Source organism: Megascapheus bottae, chromosome 10 (assembly GCF_031878675.1).
Source record: "Megascapheus bottae isolate mThoBot1 chromosome 10, mThoBot2.hap1, whole genome shotgun sequence".
Taxonomy (NCBI): Eukaryota; Metazoa; Chordata; class Mammalia; order Rodentia; family Geomyidae; genus Megascapheus; species Megascapheus bottae.
The window spans coordinates 38,763,821-38,781,445 of NC_143518.1; the positions used below are offsets into that span (position 1 = coordinate 38,763,821).

Sequence of the window (17,625 nt, forward strand, 5' to 3'; positions counted from 1 at the left end):
CTGAGTTTAGGCCCCATGACAGAAAAAAACAAAACAAAAAATTTGTGGGTGGCAATGGTAGGGGAAAACTGGGAAGGGGTGACATTATCCAAAAAGAAATGTGTTCTTTACCTGACTTCTGTAACTAACCCCTCTGTATATCATCGTTATAATAATTAAAAAATTAAAAACCTAAAAAACAAAAATCAGCTAAATGAAACAACAAAACACACACAAAAAACCCTCTTTACCTAATGACATAAGCTTCATGTTGGAATATCTTTTTCTTCATGTTGGAATATCTTTTTTTTTTTTTTTTGCCAGTCCTAGGACTTGAACTCAGAGCTGAGTGCTGTCCTTGGGCTTTTTCAACGATAGAGCTCGACCACTTGGGCCACAGCACCACTTCCAGCTTTTTCTATGTATGTGGTAACCCGGTCTTTGTGTATGGTAGGTGAGCATACTACCATTAGGCCAAACTTCCAGCCTTAACATTTTTTTTTTTTTTTTTGTCAGTCTTGAGCTTGAGCTCAGGGCCTGAGCACTGTCCTTGGATTTTCTCAAGGCTAGAGCTCTACCACTTGAGCCTCAGCACCATTTCTGGCTTTTTTTCTATGTACGTGGTACCAAGGAATCAAACCCGGGTCTTTGTGCATGCTAGACAAGCACTCTACCACTAAGCCAAACTCCCAGCCTTAACATTTTCTTTCTTTCTTTTTTTTTTTTTGCCAGTCCTGGGCTTGAGCTCAGGGCCTGAGCACTGTCCTTGGACTTTCTCAAGGCTAGAGCTCTACCACTTGAGCCTCAGCACCACTTCCAGCTTTTTTTCTATGTATGTGGTACGGAGGAATCGAACCCGGGTCTTCATGCATGCTAGGCAAGCACTTTAACCACTAGGCCAAACTCCCGGCCCCAGCCTTAACATTTTCTTACCCAGGCTTTGAGTCTTTCTTGACTTTTCGACTGAAAGCTGACACTTGCCACACCTTCACTTTCTGCTGGTTAACTGGTGATAAAGTCTGTTTTGTCTGCTCCAACAGTCAATTTCAAACCAAATCCTCAGATCTCAGCCAGGTTAGAAGTAGCTACAGGTGCCTGACCTAGAACACAAACCATTGGTGAGATAGTCCTTTTTGCAATTTTTCAGGTGGTAGTAGGGTTTGCTCAGGCACTCTACCTCTAAGCTACACCTCCAGACCTGGTTTTGTGCTGGTGTTCTTGAGATAGGGCGCAGGCACGGCAGTGCCTCGGCACTTCCTTCCACTGAGCCTCAAACTGAGATCTCCCCATTCCCAGCCTCTCAAGGAGCCAGTATTACAGGTGTGAGCCGTAGCTGCCAGCACTTGGTGAAATAGTCAAATTTATACTTGTTTTTTAAGCTTAATGTTGTAACTACCTATTTTAGAAATTCCAGACTAGTTTAGTCAGACTCTACAACCAGCTCAGATGGGCATCAGAATTTGTAATTCAAATGCTCAGTCAAATTTGCTTACTGAAAACTTCCCCAAATTAATTGTCATACACTGCGAACATGTCACAGGTGTGCTAGTCTTGGGCAGGAACTCGAATAAAGGGGCAACCTCTAGTTGACAGCTTTTCCCCTTAACTTTTATGAACTCTTCAAATACTTGAAACTATATTGACTATCGGGAACAGTTCATTTGTTTTGGTGAGATGAGACTGCCCCAATGTAAGCTCTACCTCATGCTTGTAGTTATAGTGGAAAACATTGCAGTGAAGGTCTGGCAGCCAAATCTGTTTCAAGTAAATTACAAGCTAGTTACTGGACTGTTTAAACCTCATTTGGAAAGAGTTGAGTTTTCATTATCAAATTGAATGGTATATAATTAGAACCATGATGCTTACCATATGATGGTAAGCCCAAGAATAAGAAAAACATCCTTATGATCACAGAATTAGATTATAAAAAACTTCCTCTTTAATCAAGTCTTGAAACATAGAACAGATTTCTTGAATAAAATGGAAAGTTTCCAATACATTGAGAGAGAAATCCACAAGTCAACATACATACAGTACCCAGGAGGAAAAAATAAAATAGCAGGTTTACACAATCCCGGTATAGCCATGGTCTGATTCTTAAGACACTTCCTCCCTCTGCCTGTGCTCTGTGTATTCAGAGCACAATCATGACTTCTGATATCCCACTCAGTTGAGCTTGCAGCCCACAAAGTACTCTTCTGGCAAGGCTGTGGTGGTGGCTCTACTCAAGAAGCAAAGCAGTTTTCAGCACATTCAAACAGTGTATCAAACATCCTTTAAATATCAAAGTGAGAAATAAGAAAGCAATAGAACCATGCTATGAGAAAGATGTTAGGAAGGACAGCTATGTAAAGCTTGAGGTTGAGAACGGTTCTCCAGCTTCATTTCTTTGGCTTGCTGGGTAGTGGTCTCCGGAACAGCAAGATGTGAGGTTCTGAAAGAGCAAGTACATTCTAAGAAACAAGCTCTCACCGTTCTATGCACAACTCTAATGCACCCACCACCACTCCTAGCTGCCATCCATTCAGACCTTTATAACTAAACTAAGATTCAACCATATGGCCTCAGAAGCAGACCCAGAAGTCTGGCCTGTCTGCCAAGAACAGAATTGTTAATATCAATTCTTTTTCTATGTTTGGACAGCCTTGGGGTGTCCTTTATTAGTTTTGCCTGGCAGCTGGGTGTCTGGTATCTTATCAAGAAATATAATTTCCTCTGCTTATCTGGAATACCTCCAAGACCTTACTTTCTGATGGAAAACAAAGCAGAGGCCACAACCAGTGTACATGTGGCTTTAAAGAGTGCCTTCTGTCCAAATTAGGATTAAAGGCTTTTCAGTAACTAGTTGTCTCTGATCTCCTAGTTATTTTACTCTTTTTTTTTGGTGGGGGGGAACTCTACAGTTTGTTTAGATAGCTAGTGGGGGGAAAAGACCCAGTAAATCATTCCCTATATTCCTATTGCTTTGGGGTTATGCAATCTTATTTCTTATTCTTTTAGTTTCTCAGTATAGCATGGTTGCTTTTAGCCATTGCACTGACCTGGTTCATGGATCATATAATGAACCCATCCTTGACTCTGCTGAACGCCAAGATTCCTCCATTCAGATTCAGACATCAAATGGGTTTTAGGGACAAGTTTGGCTATGTCCTTGGGTAACATGACATGCCTGTATCAGAAACATGGTGAGGTGAGGAATTTGTGTAAGAACTGGGTACAGTCTGTTAGGCACATACTTGTATACAAACAAGGACAGAAACAACAAACTGGTTTCTGATGTCAATAGTATATACAATCTTACTGTGGGATAGAAATAGCTAGAAATACAGACCTAATCATGTAAATCCCCACAAAACTAGTGAATAATTAAAATAGATGCTAACACCTAAAACCCAGACACTGTTGATATGTATCTTCTGGCTGATTACCGGCAATACAATGGAAGCCCCACAAAGCACACAGAGATAACAGAAGTTTTAAGGGGTATTATGATGTAAATGTCTACCCTAACCTACTCTTCCTAACATGATACTTGGGAAATTCTATGCTTTCTAATCAAAGGCTAATAGCAAATAAATTACTATTCTGACTTGAATCAGACTATCCCAGAAAGACTTTATCATACTCAGAGAAAATGTACTAAATGTTCTCTCCGTGCTACTGACACGAGATAATTCTGTTCTAAATGTCTGAAAATAGTTTATAATCTCTAACAAGCCCCTGGCACCAAATTTGGCTTCATTACAAAAACCAAAAATCCCTTCTTAAACAAAAATGTCACTGCTGCTAAAAGTTAAATGGGGGAATATAACTAGTGATTTCAGTTGGAAGTGTAACCTAGCGGTAGAGTACTTGCCTAGCATGCATGAAGCTCTGAGTTCGATTCCTTGGTACCACATACACAGAAAAAGCTGGAATTGGTGTTGCGGTTCAAGTGGTAGCCTTGAGAAAGCTCAAGGACGGTGCTCAGGCCCTGAGTTCAAGCCCCAGGACAAGCAAAAAATAAGAAAAAAAAATATGTACTGATTTCTTATGAGCTTTACAAATATAATTTTCTGTGGGTCATGGAGCTTCAACTCAGCCTGGGTGCTGTCCCTGAGCTCTTCAGCTCAAGGATATCACCCTACCCTTGAGCCCCACTCCCCATTTTCTAGAAGTTAACTGGAGATAAGAGTCCTTTGGTGCCTGGGCTGTTTTTGAACCTTGATCCTCAGATGTCAGCTTCCTGAGTAGCTAGGATTACAGGTGTGTGCCACCACAAACGGCTGCATATAGTGTTTTTGTTTTGTTTTTTTTCTTTTTAAATGTAGTATCCCCCCTACCCCCCAGTCCTGGGACTTGAACACAAGGCCTGGGCACAGTCTTTTAGCTTCTTTTGCTCAAGGATACCACCCTACCACTAGAGCCACAGTGCCACTTCTGGCTTTTTGTTTTTGTGGTACTGAGGAATTGAACCTTGGGCTTCATTATGCTAGGGAAGCACGCCGCATCTAAGCCATATTCCCACCCCAAGCATATAGCTTTAATTAAAGTAACAATGTAGAGAAAAGCAGCTGAAGACAAGAAAGTTAATTAGGTTCAAGGAAAGTAAGTTATAGACTTGTCAACACACACCAAGTTTTCCAAAGTGCCCAAAACCTTTAACTAGGCTGGGTGAGGAAACACGATTCTCCAACTGAACAAAAAAACCAGAAGTTGCCTCAAGTATTACAATTAACACAGATTATTGTAATGCCACCGTTTGTAGAACCCTTTGCATTCTCCCATTTTTCAGTGTAGAATTACTACGGACCCAGAACTTACCAAATCCTTGGAATGGGTGAATCTAATCAAGGTACACAGTGTGCATAAACATGACAGAATAACCCCCTTTTCAACAACTAATTGATACTAATAGCAATCCTTGGGAGACAGATAGCCAATGTTTCCCAAACCACTTCAGTGTCAGCCTCCCATCACACCGGGTCCATAGGTCAAGTAAACAGCGTGTGTCCTCACATCATTCCTGGAGTCTACCCATTACCTTCACGTATTTTTTTTTTTTTTTTTTTTTTTTGCCAGTCCTGGGCTTGAGCTCAGGGCCTGAGCACTGTCCTTGGATTTTTCTCAAGGCTGGAGCTCTACCACTTGAGCCTCAGCACCACTTCCGGCTTTTGTATGTATGTGGTACCGAGGAATCGAACCCCAGTCTTCGTGCATGCTAGGCAAGCTAGGCAAGCACTCTACCACTAGGCCAAACTCCCGGCCCCAGCCTTCCGTATTTTTAAGTCTGTGACTGTGACTTGCAGAAACCTGTAAGCACTCCACCACTCTTCAAGTATTTGAAGGGTATCTACAAGGACCACAGTTCACTTTTTTTTGTCCCATGTTCCTTTACTTTCCAATAAGCCACTCTTAACCTCTTTCAAAACTCCCCTAACTATGGAGGGCATTGGGGAAATTCCAGGTCCGCTTTTGCCTCCTTGGGGCAGGCTTTAAAGGATTACGGTGACACAAGCGAATTCCTGAAGGGAATTTTATTTATTTACTGTCGGTCCTAGGCTTACACTCGGCTATCCCTGAGTTTCTTCGGCTCAAGGCGAGCGCTCTACTAGTTGAACCACAGCGCCACTTCGCCTTTTTCTGAGTAGTTTATTGGAGATGAGAGTCTCACGGGCTTTCTTTCCTGCCCGGGCTGGCTTCGAACCCTGATCCTCAGACCTCCAGAGTAGCTCGGATTACAGGGTGAGCCTCGGCGCCCGGCTTCCAGAGAAGAATCCAGAAGCTACCAAAGTGAAGGCGGTCACCCATGGTAGTATTCAAGGCTCACTCCACATCCCATTTCATTGTTTTTACCACCACCCAACACTCGGCGCAGGCCAATTAGGTTTTCAACCAATCTCGCTCCTCCTCCCTCCCCCCGTTAACTTCCTGCGCATGCGCAGAGCGTACGCGCCTCTCCTCCCCGCCCCCCGCCCCCCGTCTCCGTAACTCTTCGTGCCCTTAAAGTCAAAGCTACCGAATTCACTATGGGCCCCGTGCCGGCACTAACCGGTATTCGAACTCCTCGTCGTCGTATTTATCCGAATAGTAAATTTGTTTATGCGACATGACCGCTCCGCCACTGAATTTCCAGCCGCGAGCTCCAACCTCCAAACAACTCCCAGCAGCACGCGCTCCCCACCCTCTTTGGCCTCGCTTTCAAACACACCGCCCGCACTTCCTATTGGTCCTTTTGGCTTAAGGCGGGACAACTCCAATTGGAAGCCTCTGATTGGCGTAGATTTGTTTCTTCTCGAGTTCTTATTGGCGGGAAGTCTTACGTTTCTGGAGAACGCAGCGTGGGTCAAAATTAGGCCTCTTATTGGCTGTCACGACCCCTGTGCTCATATTCGCGATGTCATTGGCTGACTCAGAAAAGTGGGCAGGGTGAAGGAGGGACCGTGAGGTAGAGGGTCAGGGGTTAGTGAGGCCGGAAGTGAGTGGAATAAAGTTTCTCCGGGGAGGCCCGGGCCAGGGAGAAAGTTGGAACGGCGACTGGGGCAGGCAGTGGCGTGAAACGGAACAAGATTGGCCCGCGGCGCGGTGCGGAGACTCCATGAGGCCCTGGTGAGTCTTGATTTTTTTTTTTTTCTTCCTTAGGCGACCCACTCCTCCACCCCGGAACCCCTCTCCCGGGACCCTACTTCCGGTCGTCATTTAGAAGTCCCGCCTCTGAGACCCCCTCTCCGGAAGTCCCACCTCCCTGCTTGAGGGGGCTCCCGGACCCAGATTTGTCTTTGGCTCTTGTGACCACACCCTGTGCCCTAGCTTTTCTGGAAGACCCCGCTCCAGACGTGCTTCCAGGCCCCACTCTTAAGAAACCCTTCCAGGAGTCGGCCCCGTTCTCCGAAACTCCGCCCCTTGACCGGGATTCTCCGCTAACTGCGGTCAAAAAAAAAACCCCCAAAGGGCTAAACCAGCCTTCTCGGTTGGAGTTACGCCTCTCGCCGGGCTCCGCCCCCTCCGGGGACCCCGCCCCTTCCGCGGTCCACGTCGGAGTGCCCCGACGCGGGCCGAGCCAGTCTGAGGCCGGCTCTGCCGGGGACCCTGCCCCCTGAAGAGATTTGTCCTCGTGGGAGCCAGCTCCTCACTTCACCGGGTCTTCAATCCCAGACACTCCCACTGGCTGATACCTCCTGGTCTCTCTCTGCGCCTTGAGCCCCGCCAAATGGCAAACCCTTAGAGACATCCGTTTTCTCCTACTCTCCCTCTGGGGTAGATCAGCTTTGCAGGGGGCTGGACTTGGGGTGTGGGGTGAGAGCGAGAAAGACTGGCTCAGCGATTCCCCACTCCAGCAGCTGCAGGGCGTCCCTGTCCCCTGGCTGGACACAAGGCAAAGGGTTTGTGGATGTGTTCGTTGTCTGCGTAAGGGAAGCAAACGTTTTCTGGTTGGTTTGGAGTCAGGAGTAGGAAGTAGTGTTGTGTCGTGTGCCTTGTGTGTTGGTTTAAAGAGACTTCTCAGTCCCCCTTCTCTGGTTCTTCCCATCCTCTCCCGCCGCGCCCCCCTCCGCACCCCCACACCCCAGCCTCACTGGAGCTCTAATCCCGGCATTCATTCTGGTTCCATTTGTGGAGCTTTCCTGCTGGAAACATTCCTGAGGCTTTCGCCGTTTCCTGCTACTTTTAGCAGCGCTAGCCTCCTCCCTGCTGGGCTGTGTAGCAACGTGCACCCTCCACCATCACCTGGACTTCTAGTCTGGGATCTACTTTCTCCTCTCCCTCCCACTCCCTCCCTCTCCCCCCACACCTGTTGGGCATACCCGGCTTCAATTTCCCTACATAAAACCATCTTCAAAGATAAAGGTGGACTGGTGCGTTTGTGTAGTTAGGAGTGTAAGGTAATGGCAGAATTCCTTCTGAGGAATGGAGTATTTAGTGACAAGGTCTTCTGGGACAATAAGGGGCGGTGAAAGAGTTATAAACATAGGGAATCTTTGAAGTGTTAGTATTTTAATCACTGTAATAATAGACATTTTTTAAAAAATCCTCTAAAAGTTGAGCCTGAGAGAAAAATGTACCTTTTACTTCTTGTATTTCAGTCCCTTCCTAACTTCCTTTATGCGCCTCAAACAGAACTATGGCAGGAAGCTGTGGGTGGAAGGAATGGGTTTGGGCCTATTACTAATCATGCCCAACCTCATCCCAACTTTTGATATTTCATTTTCCTCTCTCTCTCTCTGTCTCTCTGCCTCTGTCTCTCTGTGTCTCTGTCTCTGTCTCTGTCTCTCTCTCTCCCTCTCTCCCTCTCTCTCTCTCTCTCTCTCTCTCTCTCTCTCTCTCTCTCTCTCTCTCTCTCTCTCTCTCTCTCTCTCTCTCTCTCTCTCTCGGTCCTGGGCCTTGAATTCAGGACCTGGGTGCTATCTCTGACCTGTTTTGCTCAAGGCTAGTGCTCTACCACTTTGACCCGTAGTGCCATTTCTAGTTTTTGGTGGTTGATTGGAATAAGTGTCTCACAGACATTTCTGTCCTGGCTGACTTTGAACCTTGGTTCTCTGGAGCCTGGGTTCTTCTCTCCTTATTGACACTGATTTGCCCTGTGACATCTCATCAGGTCGGGGCCTGTAGCTCCCAGTTCTCCCTAGGAACTGTTACATTTCCCCATATCCCCCCAGCTAGACTCCTCTTCTAGTATTAGGGACACTGCTGTATGTGAGACTTAGGAACTGATTTTCTGCAGGAGTTGTTGAGTGTGATTGTACCTGGCAGGTTCAAAGGGTTGATCTTAACTTAGTGTTCTGACCCAACTTTCTTACATTTGCATCTTGCTTTGCTAACTGGGTCTGTGAAAAGGGGCAGAACAGTTCTGGGCCATTGCTCCTTGGTTAGTAGGTACCATGCATAGTGACTTGACCAACATATCTTTTTGGTCCAGCTCTTGCCTGGTACCTCTCTTATATACCACCCAAATTGGACTTTATGCCTCTTGTTTCACTAGTTTTGCCTTTCCTTTGGCCATGCTCTGCATCCACTGGGACTACTTCTTTTCTTTCCTGGTATCCTTAGCACCAGTCCACAGCTGTCACAGCAGAGCATATTAATGGCCCAGGCTTCCTGGGGCCACCACCCCACAGTATATGGTAGTGGTGGTGGCAGTGGTGTCGGCATTGGTCTGGGCGGGAGAGTAGGAAATTGAATGTTCAACCCTTTCAGGAAGGGAAATGCAGAGCTCTGGGATCCTCTCTTGTTTTCTACCCCCAGCGACTTCTGTTTCCTCCCTCATCTCTCACTGGCCTCTCTTAGCTTCCTGCTCCCTTCTGCCTGCCCTTGTCCGGTTTGGATGGATCCAGGGCTCTGCTTATCTGCTTCCTTTCCTTCTATTCCTCCATCCTTCCGTCTCCCCCTCCCTTTCCTCCACTCCCGATTTCCAGTTGTTTGTGTGGGGCCTGGCTAGCTCTACTGCTGCAGGAATTCTAGATTGGGGTGGTCAGTGGGGGGCCCAGCCCCTCTGAGCCTGTGAGTCAGCACTGTCCTTTGGATTGGTCTCTTTCCTTCATTACCCGCCCCTTGGGAGGAGCCAGGCAGCTCTGGGTCCAGCCTGTTCTCTTCTCAGACGGGAGAAGAGGCTGCAAACTGGGTTGGGCTGGGGATAAGGCCTAAAACTGACTGGGTCTGATTTGGAGGTGTGGAAGCTACTGGTCTTCGCTCTCCCCAGGACCTCTGTGACCCTTGGGCTGCAGAGGTCAGACCAAACTAAGGGCCTGGGGATGCCCCCCTGCCTGGCCCCCTTGCCCAAATTGGCAGGGGGGCCAGGCTGGGCTGCAGTCCCCTTTTCATCTCAGCCATGGATCTCCTTCCCCCCAAGCCCAAGTACAACCCTCTTCGGAATGAGTCTCTGTCATCGCTGGAGGAGGGGACCCCAGGGTCGACTCCCCTGGAGGACCTGCCTTCCCCATCAGCCTCATCCCTGGGGCCCATCCTGCCTTCTCTGCCTGGAGACGACAGTCCCACTACCCTGTGCTCCTTCTTCCCCCGGATGAGCAACCTGAAGCTGGCCAACCCTGCTGGGGGTCGCCTGGGGCCTAAGGGGGAGCCAGGAAGGGCTGCCCAGGATGGGGAAGGGACAGCCATGCTGGACTCAGGTCCCCTGCCCCTCCTCCAGGACATGAACAAGCTGAGTGGAGGCGGCGGGCGCAGGACTCGGGTAGAAGGGGGCCAGCTGGGGGGCGAGGAGTGGACCCGCCACGGGAGCTTTGTCAATAAGCCCACGCGGGGCTGGCTGCATCCCAACGACAAAGTCATGGGACCTGGGGTTTCCTACTTGGTTCGGGTGAGTGAACATCTTCCCTTCCACTCCCTCCAAGATCCTCCCTCTAGTTCCTTTGCTCACTCCAGCTTTGCAAGGACTTTCTCTTCCTGCTCTTCCCCCAGCATCCCTAGGAGTCATTGTCCTAGTTCATAAACCTGCCTTGCTCCTTCTCCAGTTCCTTACCCTTTTCCAGCCCCTTCCTGCCTTAGGGACCCTCCCTGCCTCCTCCTCCCACCCCTCCCCCAGTCTCCCTCAGTTTAGCACCGTGCTTAGCACATCAAAGGCACTCAGTAAACACTGTGTGGAGTGGCTTTTCCTTTCTCCCCTCCAGACTCCTCCCCTTTTCCAAAGTTGTCACTTTGTCCCACCCAGTGCCTGTCACTCTACTTCAGATTCTCATACCAGCGATGCATGAAGTCCTCCTAGTTCTCCCCCCCCTTTTTTTTTTCATTCACTTGTGGGATTAGCCCCAGGCAGTGGGAAGAGTGCTTCTTCACCTTTATTTCCTTTAGGGCCCATATATGAAAAGACCAAAAAGACCTAGGGCCCTTTGTGATATGGCTGTGTGTGGGGGGGGTGGGGGAGTAGCTGACTTATTTCTCCCTTCTCCCCTCAGTACATGGGCTGTGTGGAGGTTCTTCAGTCAATGCGTGCCTTGGATTTCAATACCCGCACTCAGGTCACAAGGTTGGTAGAGAGGGGTGTGGATTGTGGACAGGGAGGCTATGGGAAGGAAGAGTAGGAAAGTGGGGGTGCTTTGTGTTGGTGTCAATGGTGCCCTTATCTTTGGGGTGGTAAGGAGGATCAAGAGAAAGTTAGGGGAGTCTTTGAAATGAGGCCTAAAGCCTCATTTCCTATCCAGCCTTGGGGATTAAGAGGAAAGTAGCAGAAGCATCTGGTAGAGTGAGGCTGGAACAGCAAAGCAGAGGTAGATAGAAGGTTATTGCTGCTTTTGGGAAAAGAACAGGACATTTATTTAGTAGCTAGGAAGAGGTGGGGCTATGCCCATTGAGGCCTTAACCCAATCAGCCAGGAAGCGGGCTCTCAATGTCATCAAATATTAAAGGCCCTTAATTCAATCCACCACGACAAAGAGCCTGGAGTGCCCTGGGAGTCTGGCCTAGTCCTCCCTTCCCCCAGCTCTGTGGCAACCCCAGCTGAGTAGGAGGCTAGCTGTGAGTCTGAGTAGCCCTCCTTCCCTAGGGAGGCCATCACTCTGGTGTGTGAGGCTGTGCCCGGTGCTAAGGGGGCAACAAGGAGGAGAAAGGTACGTGGTTGATGGGACGATGGGGATGGAGGGGCCGGGGGAATGCATGTGTAGAGCATGTGGGGAAGTCGAGGTGGAAGTCTGCTTTCCTGGTGTTAGATGTCCTCAGCTTCTGAGTCTCTGGGCCCTTCCATAGCCTGGTAGCCGGCCACTCAGCTCTATCCTGGGGAGGAGTAACCTGAAATTTGCTGGAATGCCAATCACGCTTACCGTCTCTACCAGTAGCCTCAACCTCATGGCTGCAGACTGTAAACAGGTTGGTAGGGGTTTCTCAAGGGGGCCGGAAACCCTGATGGGAGATCTTGTTGTAAGGGGAGATCTGTAATAAGGCCAAAAGATAGGAATGGGGACTTGAGGAGGAAGAAAACGAGGAAGGCCTGGGGTCAGAGGCTAAGCGAGTAGGTCTGAGACTCAGTGGTTCTGGGTAGGGCATCCATGTGGACACTTACATTCCCTTCCTTTCCACCTCCTGCCCCGATCCTCAGATCATTGCCAACCACCACATGCAATCTATCTCATTTGCGTCCGGCGGTGACCCGGTGAGTTGGGAAACAGAGTAAAAGTGGGGTGGGGCAGGGAGAATAAAGGGCTAGAATTGGAAAAGTACTACAGAAGTGGGGTTGCTAGGATTGAGGACTCTGAAAAGGATTGATTGGAAGGGTTGGATGTAAGACGGAACTATAAAATTGAGCTAACTGGCTTCTTCTGACTTTTCCATCCCAGGACACGGCCGAATATGTCGCCTACGTTGCCAAAGACCCTGTGAATCAGAGAGGTGAGGAGTAGTGGGGAGCCCTGGGTGAGTATGCATGCTGGGGCCGGGGCTGGCTTTCCTGCGTTACCCAGTACAGTTGATAGGGGCTTCTGCTGAGGAGGCTGAGGGCACCTAAACAGACCTCAGAGTTCACCGACAGCTTCCGTCTGCTGTGTCCCCAGCCTGCCATATCCTGGAATGTCCTGAAGGTCTTGCCCAGGACGTCATCAGCACCATTGGTCAGGCCTTTGAGTTGCGCTTCAAACAATACCTCAGGAACCCGCCCAAACTGGTCACCCCCCATGACAGGTAAGTGAACGGGAAAGGTGTGGGGTGGCCATTGGACCCCTCACTGGGACTGGGAAAGTAGGCTTTCTCTATCCATGCTTGAGCTTCAAGTGGTTCAGGGAAGGAAATAACCTGTGTACCCCTGCTTCCTTCTTCCTGCTATTATATTTCCTGCCAGGGCCAGTTCTTGCTCTTGTTGCCTGTGGTGGAGCTGTTAGCATATCTTTCTCTGGCTGGATGAGTTTAATTACCAGCTTTACTATATCAAACCTGACTCTCTTTCTTGCCTATTTTTCATCCTTTATCCTGTTTTCTTATCTGTAGGAGCTATTGAGAATTTGGGTGCTTGTAATCCTAACTACTCAGGAGGCTGAAATCTGAGGATCATAGTTCAAAGTGAGCCTGGGCAGGAAAGTCCATGAGACACTCCTTTTGTTTTGTTTTGTTTTGTTTTTTGGTCATGGGGCTTGAACTCTGGGCCTGGGCATTGTCCCTGAACTCTTCAGCTCAAGGCTGCTGCCCTAGTGCTTGAGCCACAGTCAGCTTGAGCCATAGCCAGCACTTGAGCCACAGCCAGCGCACCACTTCCAGTTTTCTAGTGGTTAATTGGAGGTAAAAGTCTCATAGTCTTTAGTGCCTGGGGCTGGCTTTGAACCTCGGTCCTCAGATCTCAGCCTCCTGAGTAGGTAGGATTACAAGCGTGAGCCACCGCTCCCTGCTCCAGCCATAAGACTCTTATCTTCAGTTAAGCACCAAAAATACTGGAAGTAGTAGAGTGCTAGACTTGAGAAAAAAGAAAAGAAACAAAACAGAAATCAGGGACAGCACACAGGGCCTGCGGTCAAGCCCCAGAATAAGCATAAAAAAGTTGGGGGGGCCCAGAATGTGGCATAGTGGTAGAGTGCTTGCCTAGCATGCATGAAGCCCTGGGTTCCAATCCTCTGTACCAGGCAAACAGAAAAGGTCTGAAGTGGAGCTGTGGTTCAAGTGATAGAGTGCTAGCCTTGGGCTAAAGAAGCTCAAGGATAACACCTAGGCCTGGAGCTCAAGCCCTATATCTGACAAAAACCTTTTTTTTTTTTAATTGGAAATATATCTCATTTGGGATGTGCAATGGAACTGTGAGGGACTTTGGAAGTCTGGCCCCAAAATTTTGGGAAATAATTCTCCATAGTGTTCCTATTCTTGGGGGACAGCATAGCTATCAAAGTTTGATAGTACTGCCTCCTTTTAATTGTGATGAAGCTTGTCAAATCTTTTTACCACACACTCTTGTCTCTTTTGGCCTCCTGTTCACCACAAATTTACATCTACTTCTTTCACAGGATGGCTGGGTTTGATGGCTCAGCATGGGATGAAGAAGAAGAAGAGCCACCCGACCATCAGTACTATAATGACTTCCCAGGGAAGGAACCCCCTCTTGGGGGAGTAGTAGATATGAGGCTTCGGGAAGGGGCTACTGCAGGGGCTGCTCGACCCACCCCACCCAATACCCAGACCCCTAGCCACCTGGGAGCTACACTGGTAAGTGATTTGGGTGGCGGTGTCTGGGTCTAAGATGGGGGTGGCTGACTAGGGCCTCAGGTCTCACCTGATTTTGATCTCTGTAGCCCATAGGTCAGCCATGTGTAGGAGACTCTGAAGTCCGCAAACAGATGCTGCCACCACCACCTTGCCCAGGTATGAAGGAGGAGCTGAGACAGGTGGAGTCAGGGGCACAGAAGGTGGGACAAATCACTGTATGGCCTTCCTCTCCTCAGCAGGCAGAGAGCTCTTCGATGATCCTTCCTACGTCAATGTCCAGAACCTAGACAAGGCTCGGCAGGCAGCAGTGGGGACTGGGCCCCCCAATCCTGCCATCAATGGCAGTGCATCCCGGGACCTCTTTGACATGAGTGAGTTTTCCTCTCTATGCTTGTGTGTGTATGTATGTATTTTGTGTGTGTGAGGGGGGGCAGGGTGTGTTCCTACTTTCCTATTTGGTTTTTTTCTTCTGTATATCCTGCTTTTTCTGTCTGGCCTCCCTTGATGAAGGTCTTGGTTTTAAGTGAGTTTGGGGTCAGCTGCTTCTCCTAGCCCTCGTTCTATATCCCCAGAACCCTTTGAAGATGCCCTCCGCGTACCTCCACCACCCCAGTCCCTGTCCATGGCTGAGCAGCTGCGAGGGGAACCCTGGTTCCACGGGAAGCTGAGCCGGCGAGAGGCTGAAGCACTGCTACAGCTCAATGGGGACTTCCTGGTACGAGAGAGCACGACCACCCCTGGCCAGTATGTGCTCACCGGCCTGCAGAGTGGACAGCCCAAGCACCTGCTTCTGGTAGACCCTGAGGGTGTGGTAAGTGGCAGAAGTGTGGGGGAATGGCAGAAAGCTAAGGACAGAGCCCCCTCATGAAGCTCCCTTCCCTCATTGTTTTATAAACTTTCCCCTGCTGGCTGCTTGGGTCTCTGCTACTCTTCGAGGTGCCTGACGTCCTCCTGAAGTAGCTTAGGGTTGTTTGCTTTCATCTCTCTTGAGTGTGACCGACCTTCCTTCCTTCCTTCCTTCCTTCCTTCCTTCCTTCCTTCCTTCCTTCCTTCTTTCTTGCACCTTCTCAAGGCTAGCTCTCACCATTTGAGCCACAGCACCACTTCTGGCTTTTTCTATGTAAATGTGGTATTGAGGAATTGAACCCCTGCCTTTGGGGTTCACTGTACCACTAGGCCAAACTCTTGGTTCCTCTTTCTTAAGTCAGGTAATGAGTACATTTCTTCAATGTCACCCTTTCCCTTGCTCTCTTCCAGTCTGGCATTTTTTGCTGATTAACTAGATATACTTTGGATTTTTCTACTTAGGTTGGTTTCAAACTGAAATCCTCAGCTCTCAGCCTCCTGAGTAGCTAGCTGGGATCACGGTGCAAACCACTGATGTCTACACCAACTTAGGAAATGTTCCACTTTGCCTCAGCTTCATGATTTCTGGGCTGTCTCCTTCACCTTTTCATACTTCACTGATCTGCCCATTCCCATAGCTTTGAATAGCTTTTCTTTGTAGAGAAGCCTAGATAATTAAGGCTGTGACATCCCTTCCCTCTGTTTTCTCCTTCAAGTTCTCTTGACTGTCCATTTTGTTTTCCTTGGAGGCAGAGGTCTTATCGGACTGTTTCCACCTAAGTCAACTCTTCTTTCTCATCTTCCCAGGTTCGGACAAAGGATCACCGCTTTGAGAGTGTCAGTCACCTCATCAGTTACCACATGGACAATCACTTGCCTATCATCTCTGCGGGCAGTGAACTGTGTCTACAGCAACCTGTGGAACGGAAGCTGTGATCTTTCCCTGACTGTCTCCCAGGAGATGCCCTCCCAGCCTCTTTTACCCTATTCCTTAACTCTCAGGACCTCACTTGGGAAGTTTTATGGGTTGGGCCTTGAGTAAGAGGAGGGAGTAGTACTGATACTGGGTTTAGTATCCAGCTGAGAAGATTTGAGTCAGGAGCCTGGGGTAGAATCCTGTTTCTCCCCCAAACCTCACCAAAGTATTAATATACAGAGTGGCCTCCTTATCTAGGCCTTTCCTGTGCCAACCTGACACTCCATTTCCAAAGAAGGCCGGTGCTTGTAATGGAAAATGTCCTTTGGTGATAGGTCAGTGGAACAGTTGCCCTTCTGGGAAAGGGGAATGAATCATACCTCTGGTCTACCCCTGGACTTCACAATTCCCCTAACCCTTCTGAACACTCCCCTATGTGTTTAACACTTCTATGTTAAAACTTTGTGCCTTTGACCATCTCTTAGGTCTGCAGATACTTTATGCAAAGAGTTCTCAGGCCCCTGAATTAAAAAACAGGGGTGCTAACACTTGGGCTTCTTGGACCCTGTCCTCTCCTCACTCAGTACCCCTTTGGGTTTGGGTTTGGAGAACCAAGGTAGGAGTGGCAACTGTCCCTCTCCTTGGGGACATGCAGCTCTTAGAGATTATCCCAGAGCACCCTCCCAGATGGACCCCTCCAATACTCAGTCCTCCTGGGTGGGGAACCCCTTTAACCCAAGGGGTCTGTACATATGTTTTGTAAGCCCGCCCCCTCCCATGTTGCATGCCTGTTCCAATCTACAGCCCTACCTCCTGTAGCCCTCACTGTCTCTTTCTGAGGTGGTAAATGAATGAATTTGGGCCTCTTGTCCCCTTAACTCCAAGGTGAGTTTTGTGGAGGCCAGAAAGGGGCGCAGAGACTAAAGCAGTAGACAATCCAGATACTATCTGTAGAATGGGAACTGCATTCGTTTCATTTTATATGCCTATATGTTAGGGCTGTAGGTTTATTTTCCACGGCTTATTTTTGAGCACAAAATGATAATAGATTACATTTATACATCTGACTTTTTGGAGCCCCTTTTACAACTATTAGCCTTTTTTTTCTCACCCGAGGCTGAACTGGCAGCATTATCTTTTTATTTTAGAAGAGACATCTGGGAGAACTCAGTTTCCCTCTAGGGCTGGGAAGCCAAAGTTTGTGACAGTAGCGTTGCCTTGTCATGTGAAGTACCTTCTACAGTGGCTTGTGTGGCCCACAGAAGCTGGCCAGACAGAGAAGTTGGCCAGGCTCTGTCTTGAGGCTCGGGGATAAGGGAAGGTCGAATGTTTCAATCCTGGCCATCCTTTTTTTTTTTTTTTTTGAATGTTTTCACGGTCTCACTTATACCAAAGGGAAATAGCCTTCATTAAAGTCCTATTTCTTCTACCGCGGTGTCCAGTCTTCTGAAAGTCTATTGTGTGCGCGGGGCTGCGGTGCGGTGGGAGGTGGCGGCCAGCCCCACCTGGCCTCCCGGGTGGAGGGGTATGCCCGCGTCCACGGTGGCAGGGGCGTGGCCAGCTGAAGCAGGCTCTCCGGGCCGCGGGGGTGTCCTGGAGGAGGAGGCCAGCGCAGGCGGGCGGGCTCGGCGGCCAGCAGGGCCTCCCCGCGGGCAGCCCCCGCCAGGTGGTACAGCCTGCAGAAGGGGTGGACGGCTGGGCTCCGCGGCGCACCCCGCGGACAGGCCCTGGCTGGGCGCCCCCGGCCCCCGACCTCCAGCGGGAAGCCGCACGCCACCAGGGCC

General features: G+C 49.1%; 2 protein-coding genes across 5 annotated transcripts; one reads left to right on the forward strand and one right to left on the reverse strand.

Moving 5' to 3' along the window:
* Positions 1 to 1,895: 1,895 nt before the first annotated feature.
* Cks1b (CDC28 protein kinase regulatory subunit 1B) lies at positions 1,896 to 6,150 on the reverse strand. Its single transcript, XM_090340859.1, has 3 exons — positions 6,011 to 6,150; positions 3,021 to 3,148; positions 1,896 to 2,413 (listed from the first exon to the last, which is right to left on the reverse strand). Exons 1-3 carry the CDS (start codon positions 6,067 to 6,069, stop codon positions 2,361 to 2,363), a joined length of 240 nt encoding a protein of 79 aa, XP_090196985.1. The 5' UTR covers positions 6,070 to 6,150; the 3' UTR covers positions 1,896 to 2,360.
* A 249-nt stretch (positions 6,151 to 6,399) lies between these two features.
* Shc1 (SHC adaptor protein 1) lies at positions 6,400 to 17,271 on the forward strand. Of its 4 annotated transcripts, XM_090340864.1 has the most exons (13): positions 6,400 to 6,567; positions 10,100 to 10,267; positions 10,863 to 10,933; positions 11,450 to 11,513; positions 11,650 to 11,769; positions 11,999 to 12,052; positions 12,237 to 12,288; positions 12,450 to 12,576; positions 13,881 to 14,079; positions 14,166 to 14,235; positions 14,316 to 14,450; positions 14,652 to 14,890; positions 15,733 to 17,271. In XM_090340864.1, exons 2-13 carry the CDS (start codon positions 10,103 to 10,105, stop codon positions 15,859 to 15,861), a joined length of 1,425 nt encoding a protein of 474 aa, XP_090196990.1. In that variant the 5' UTR covers positions 6,400 to 6,567; positions 10,100 to 10,102; the 3' UTR covers positions 15,862 to 17,271. The 4 variants fall into 4 exon arrangements, with proteins under 4 accessions (XP_090196990.1, XP_090196987.1, XP_090196988.1 ...); XM_090340861.1 differs by lacking the exon at positions 6,400 to 6,567 and having other exon boundaries at positions 8,557 to 10,267; XM_090340862.1 differs by lacking the exon at positions 6,400 to 6,567 and having other exon boundaries at positions 8,557 to 10,267; positions 14,319 to 14,450.
* Positions 17,272 to 17,625: the final 354 nt, after the last annotated feature.

Coding starts and splice junctions, on each gene's coding strand:
- Cks1b (XM_090340859.1), bottom strand. CDS start 6,069: ATGTCGCATAAACAAATTTACTATTCGGATAAATACGACGACGAGGAG. Junction 3,149..6,010: donor GACGAGGAGTTCGAATACCG/GTTAGTGCCGGC, acceptor TTTCTGATACAG/GCATGTCATGTTACCCAAGG. Junction 2,414..3,020: donor TTATATGATCCATGAACCAG/GTCAGTGCAATG, acceptor TTGCTCTTTCAG/AACCTCACATCTTGCTGTTC.
- Shc1 (XM_090340861.1), top strand. CDS start 9,782: ATGGATCTCCTTCCCCCCAAGCCCAAGTACAACCCTCTTCGGAATGAG. Junction 12,053..12,236: donor TTGCGTCCGGCGGTGACCCG/GTGAGTTGGGAA, acceptor TTTCCATCCCAG/GACACGGCCGAATATGTCGC. Junction 14,891..15,732: donor TGGTAGACCCTGAGGGTGTG/GTAAGTGGCAGA, acceptor TCATCTTCCCAG/GTTCGGACAAAGGATCACCG.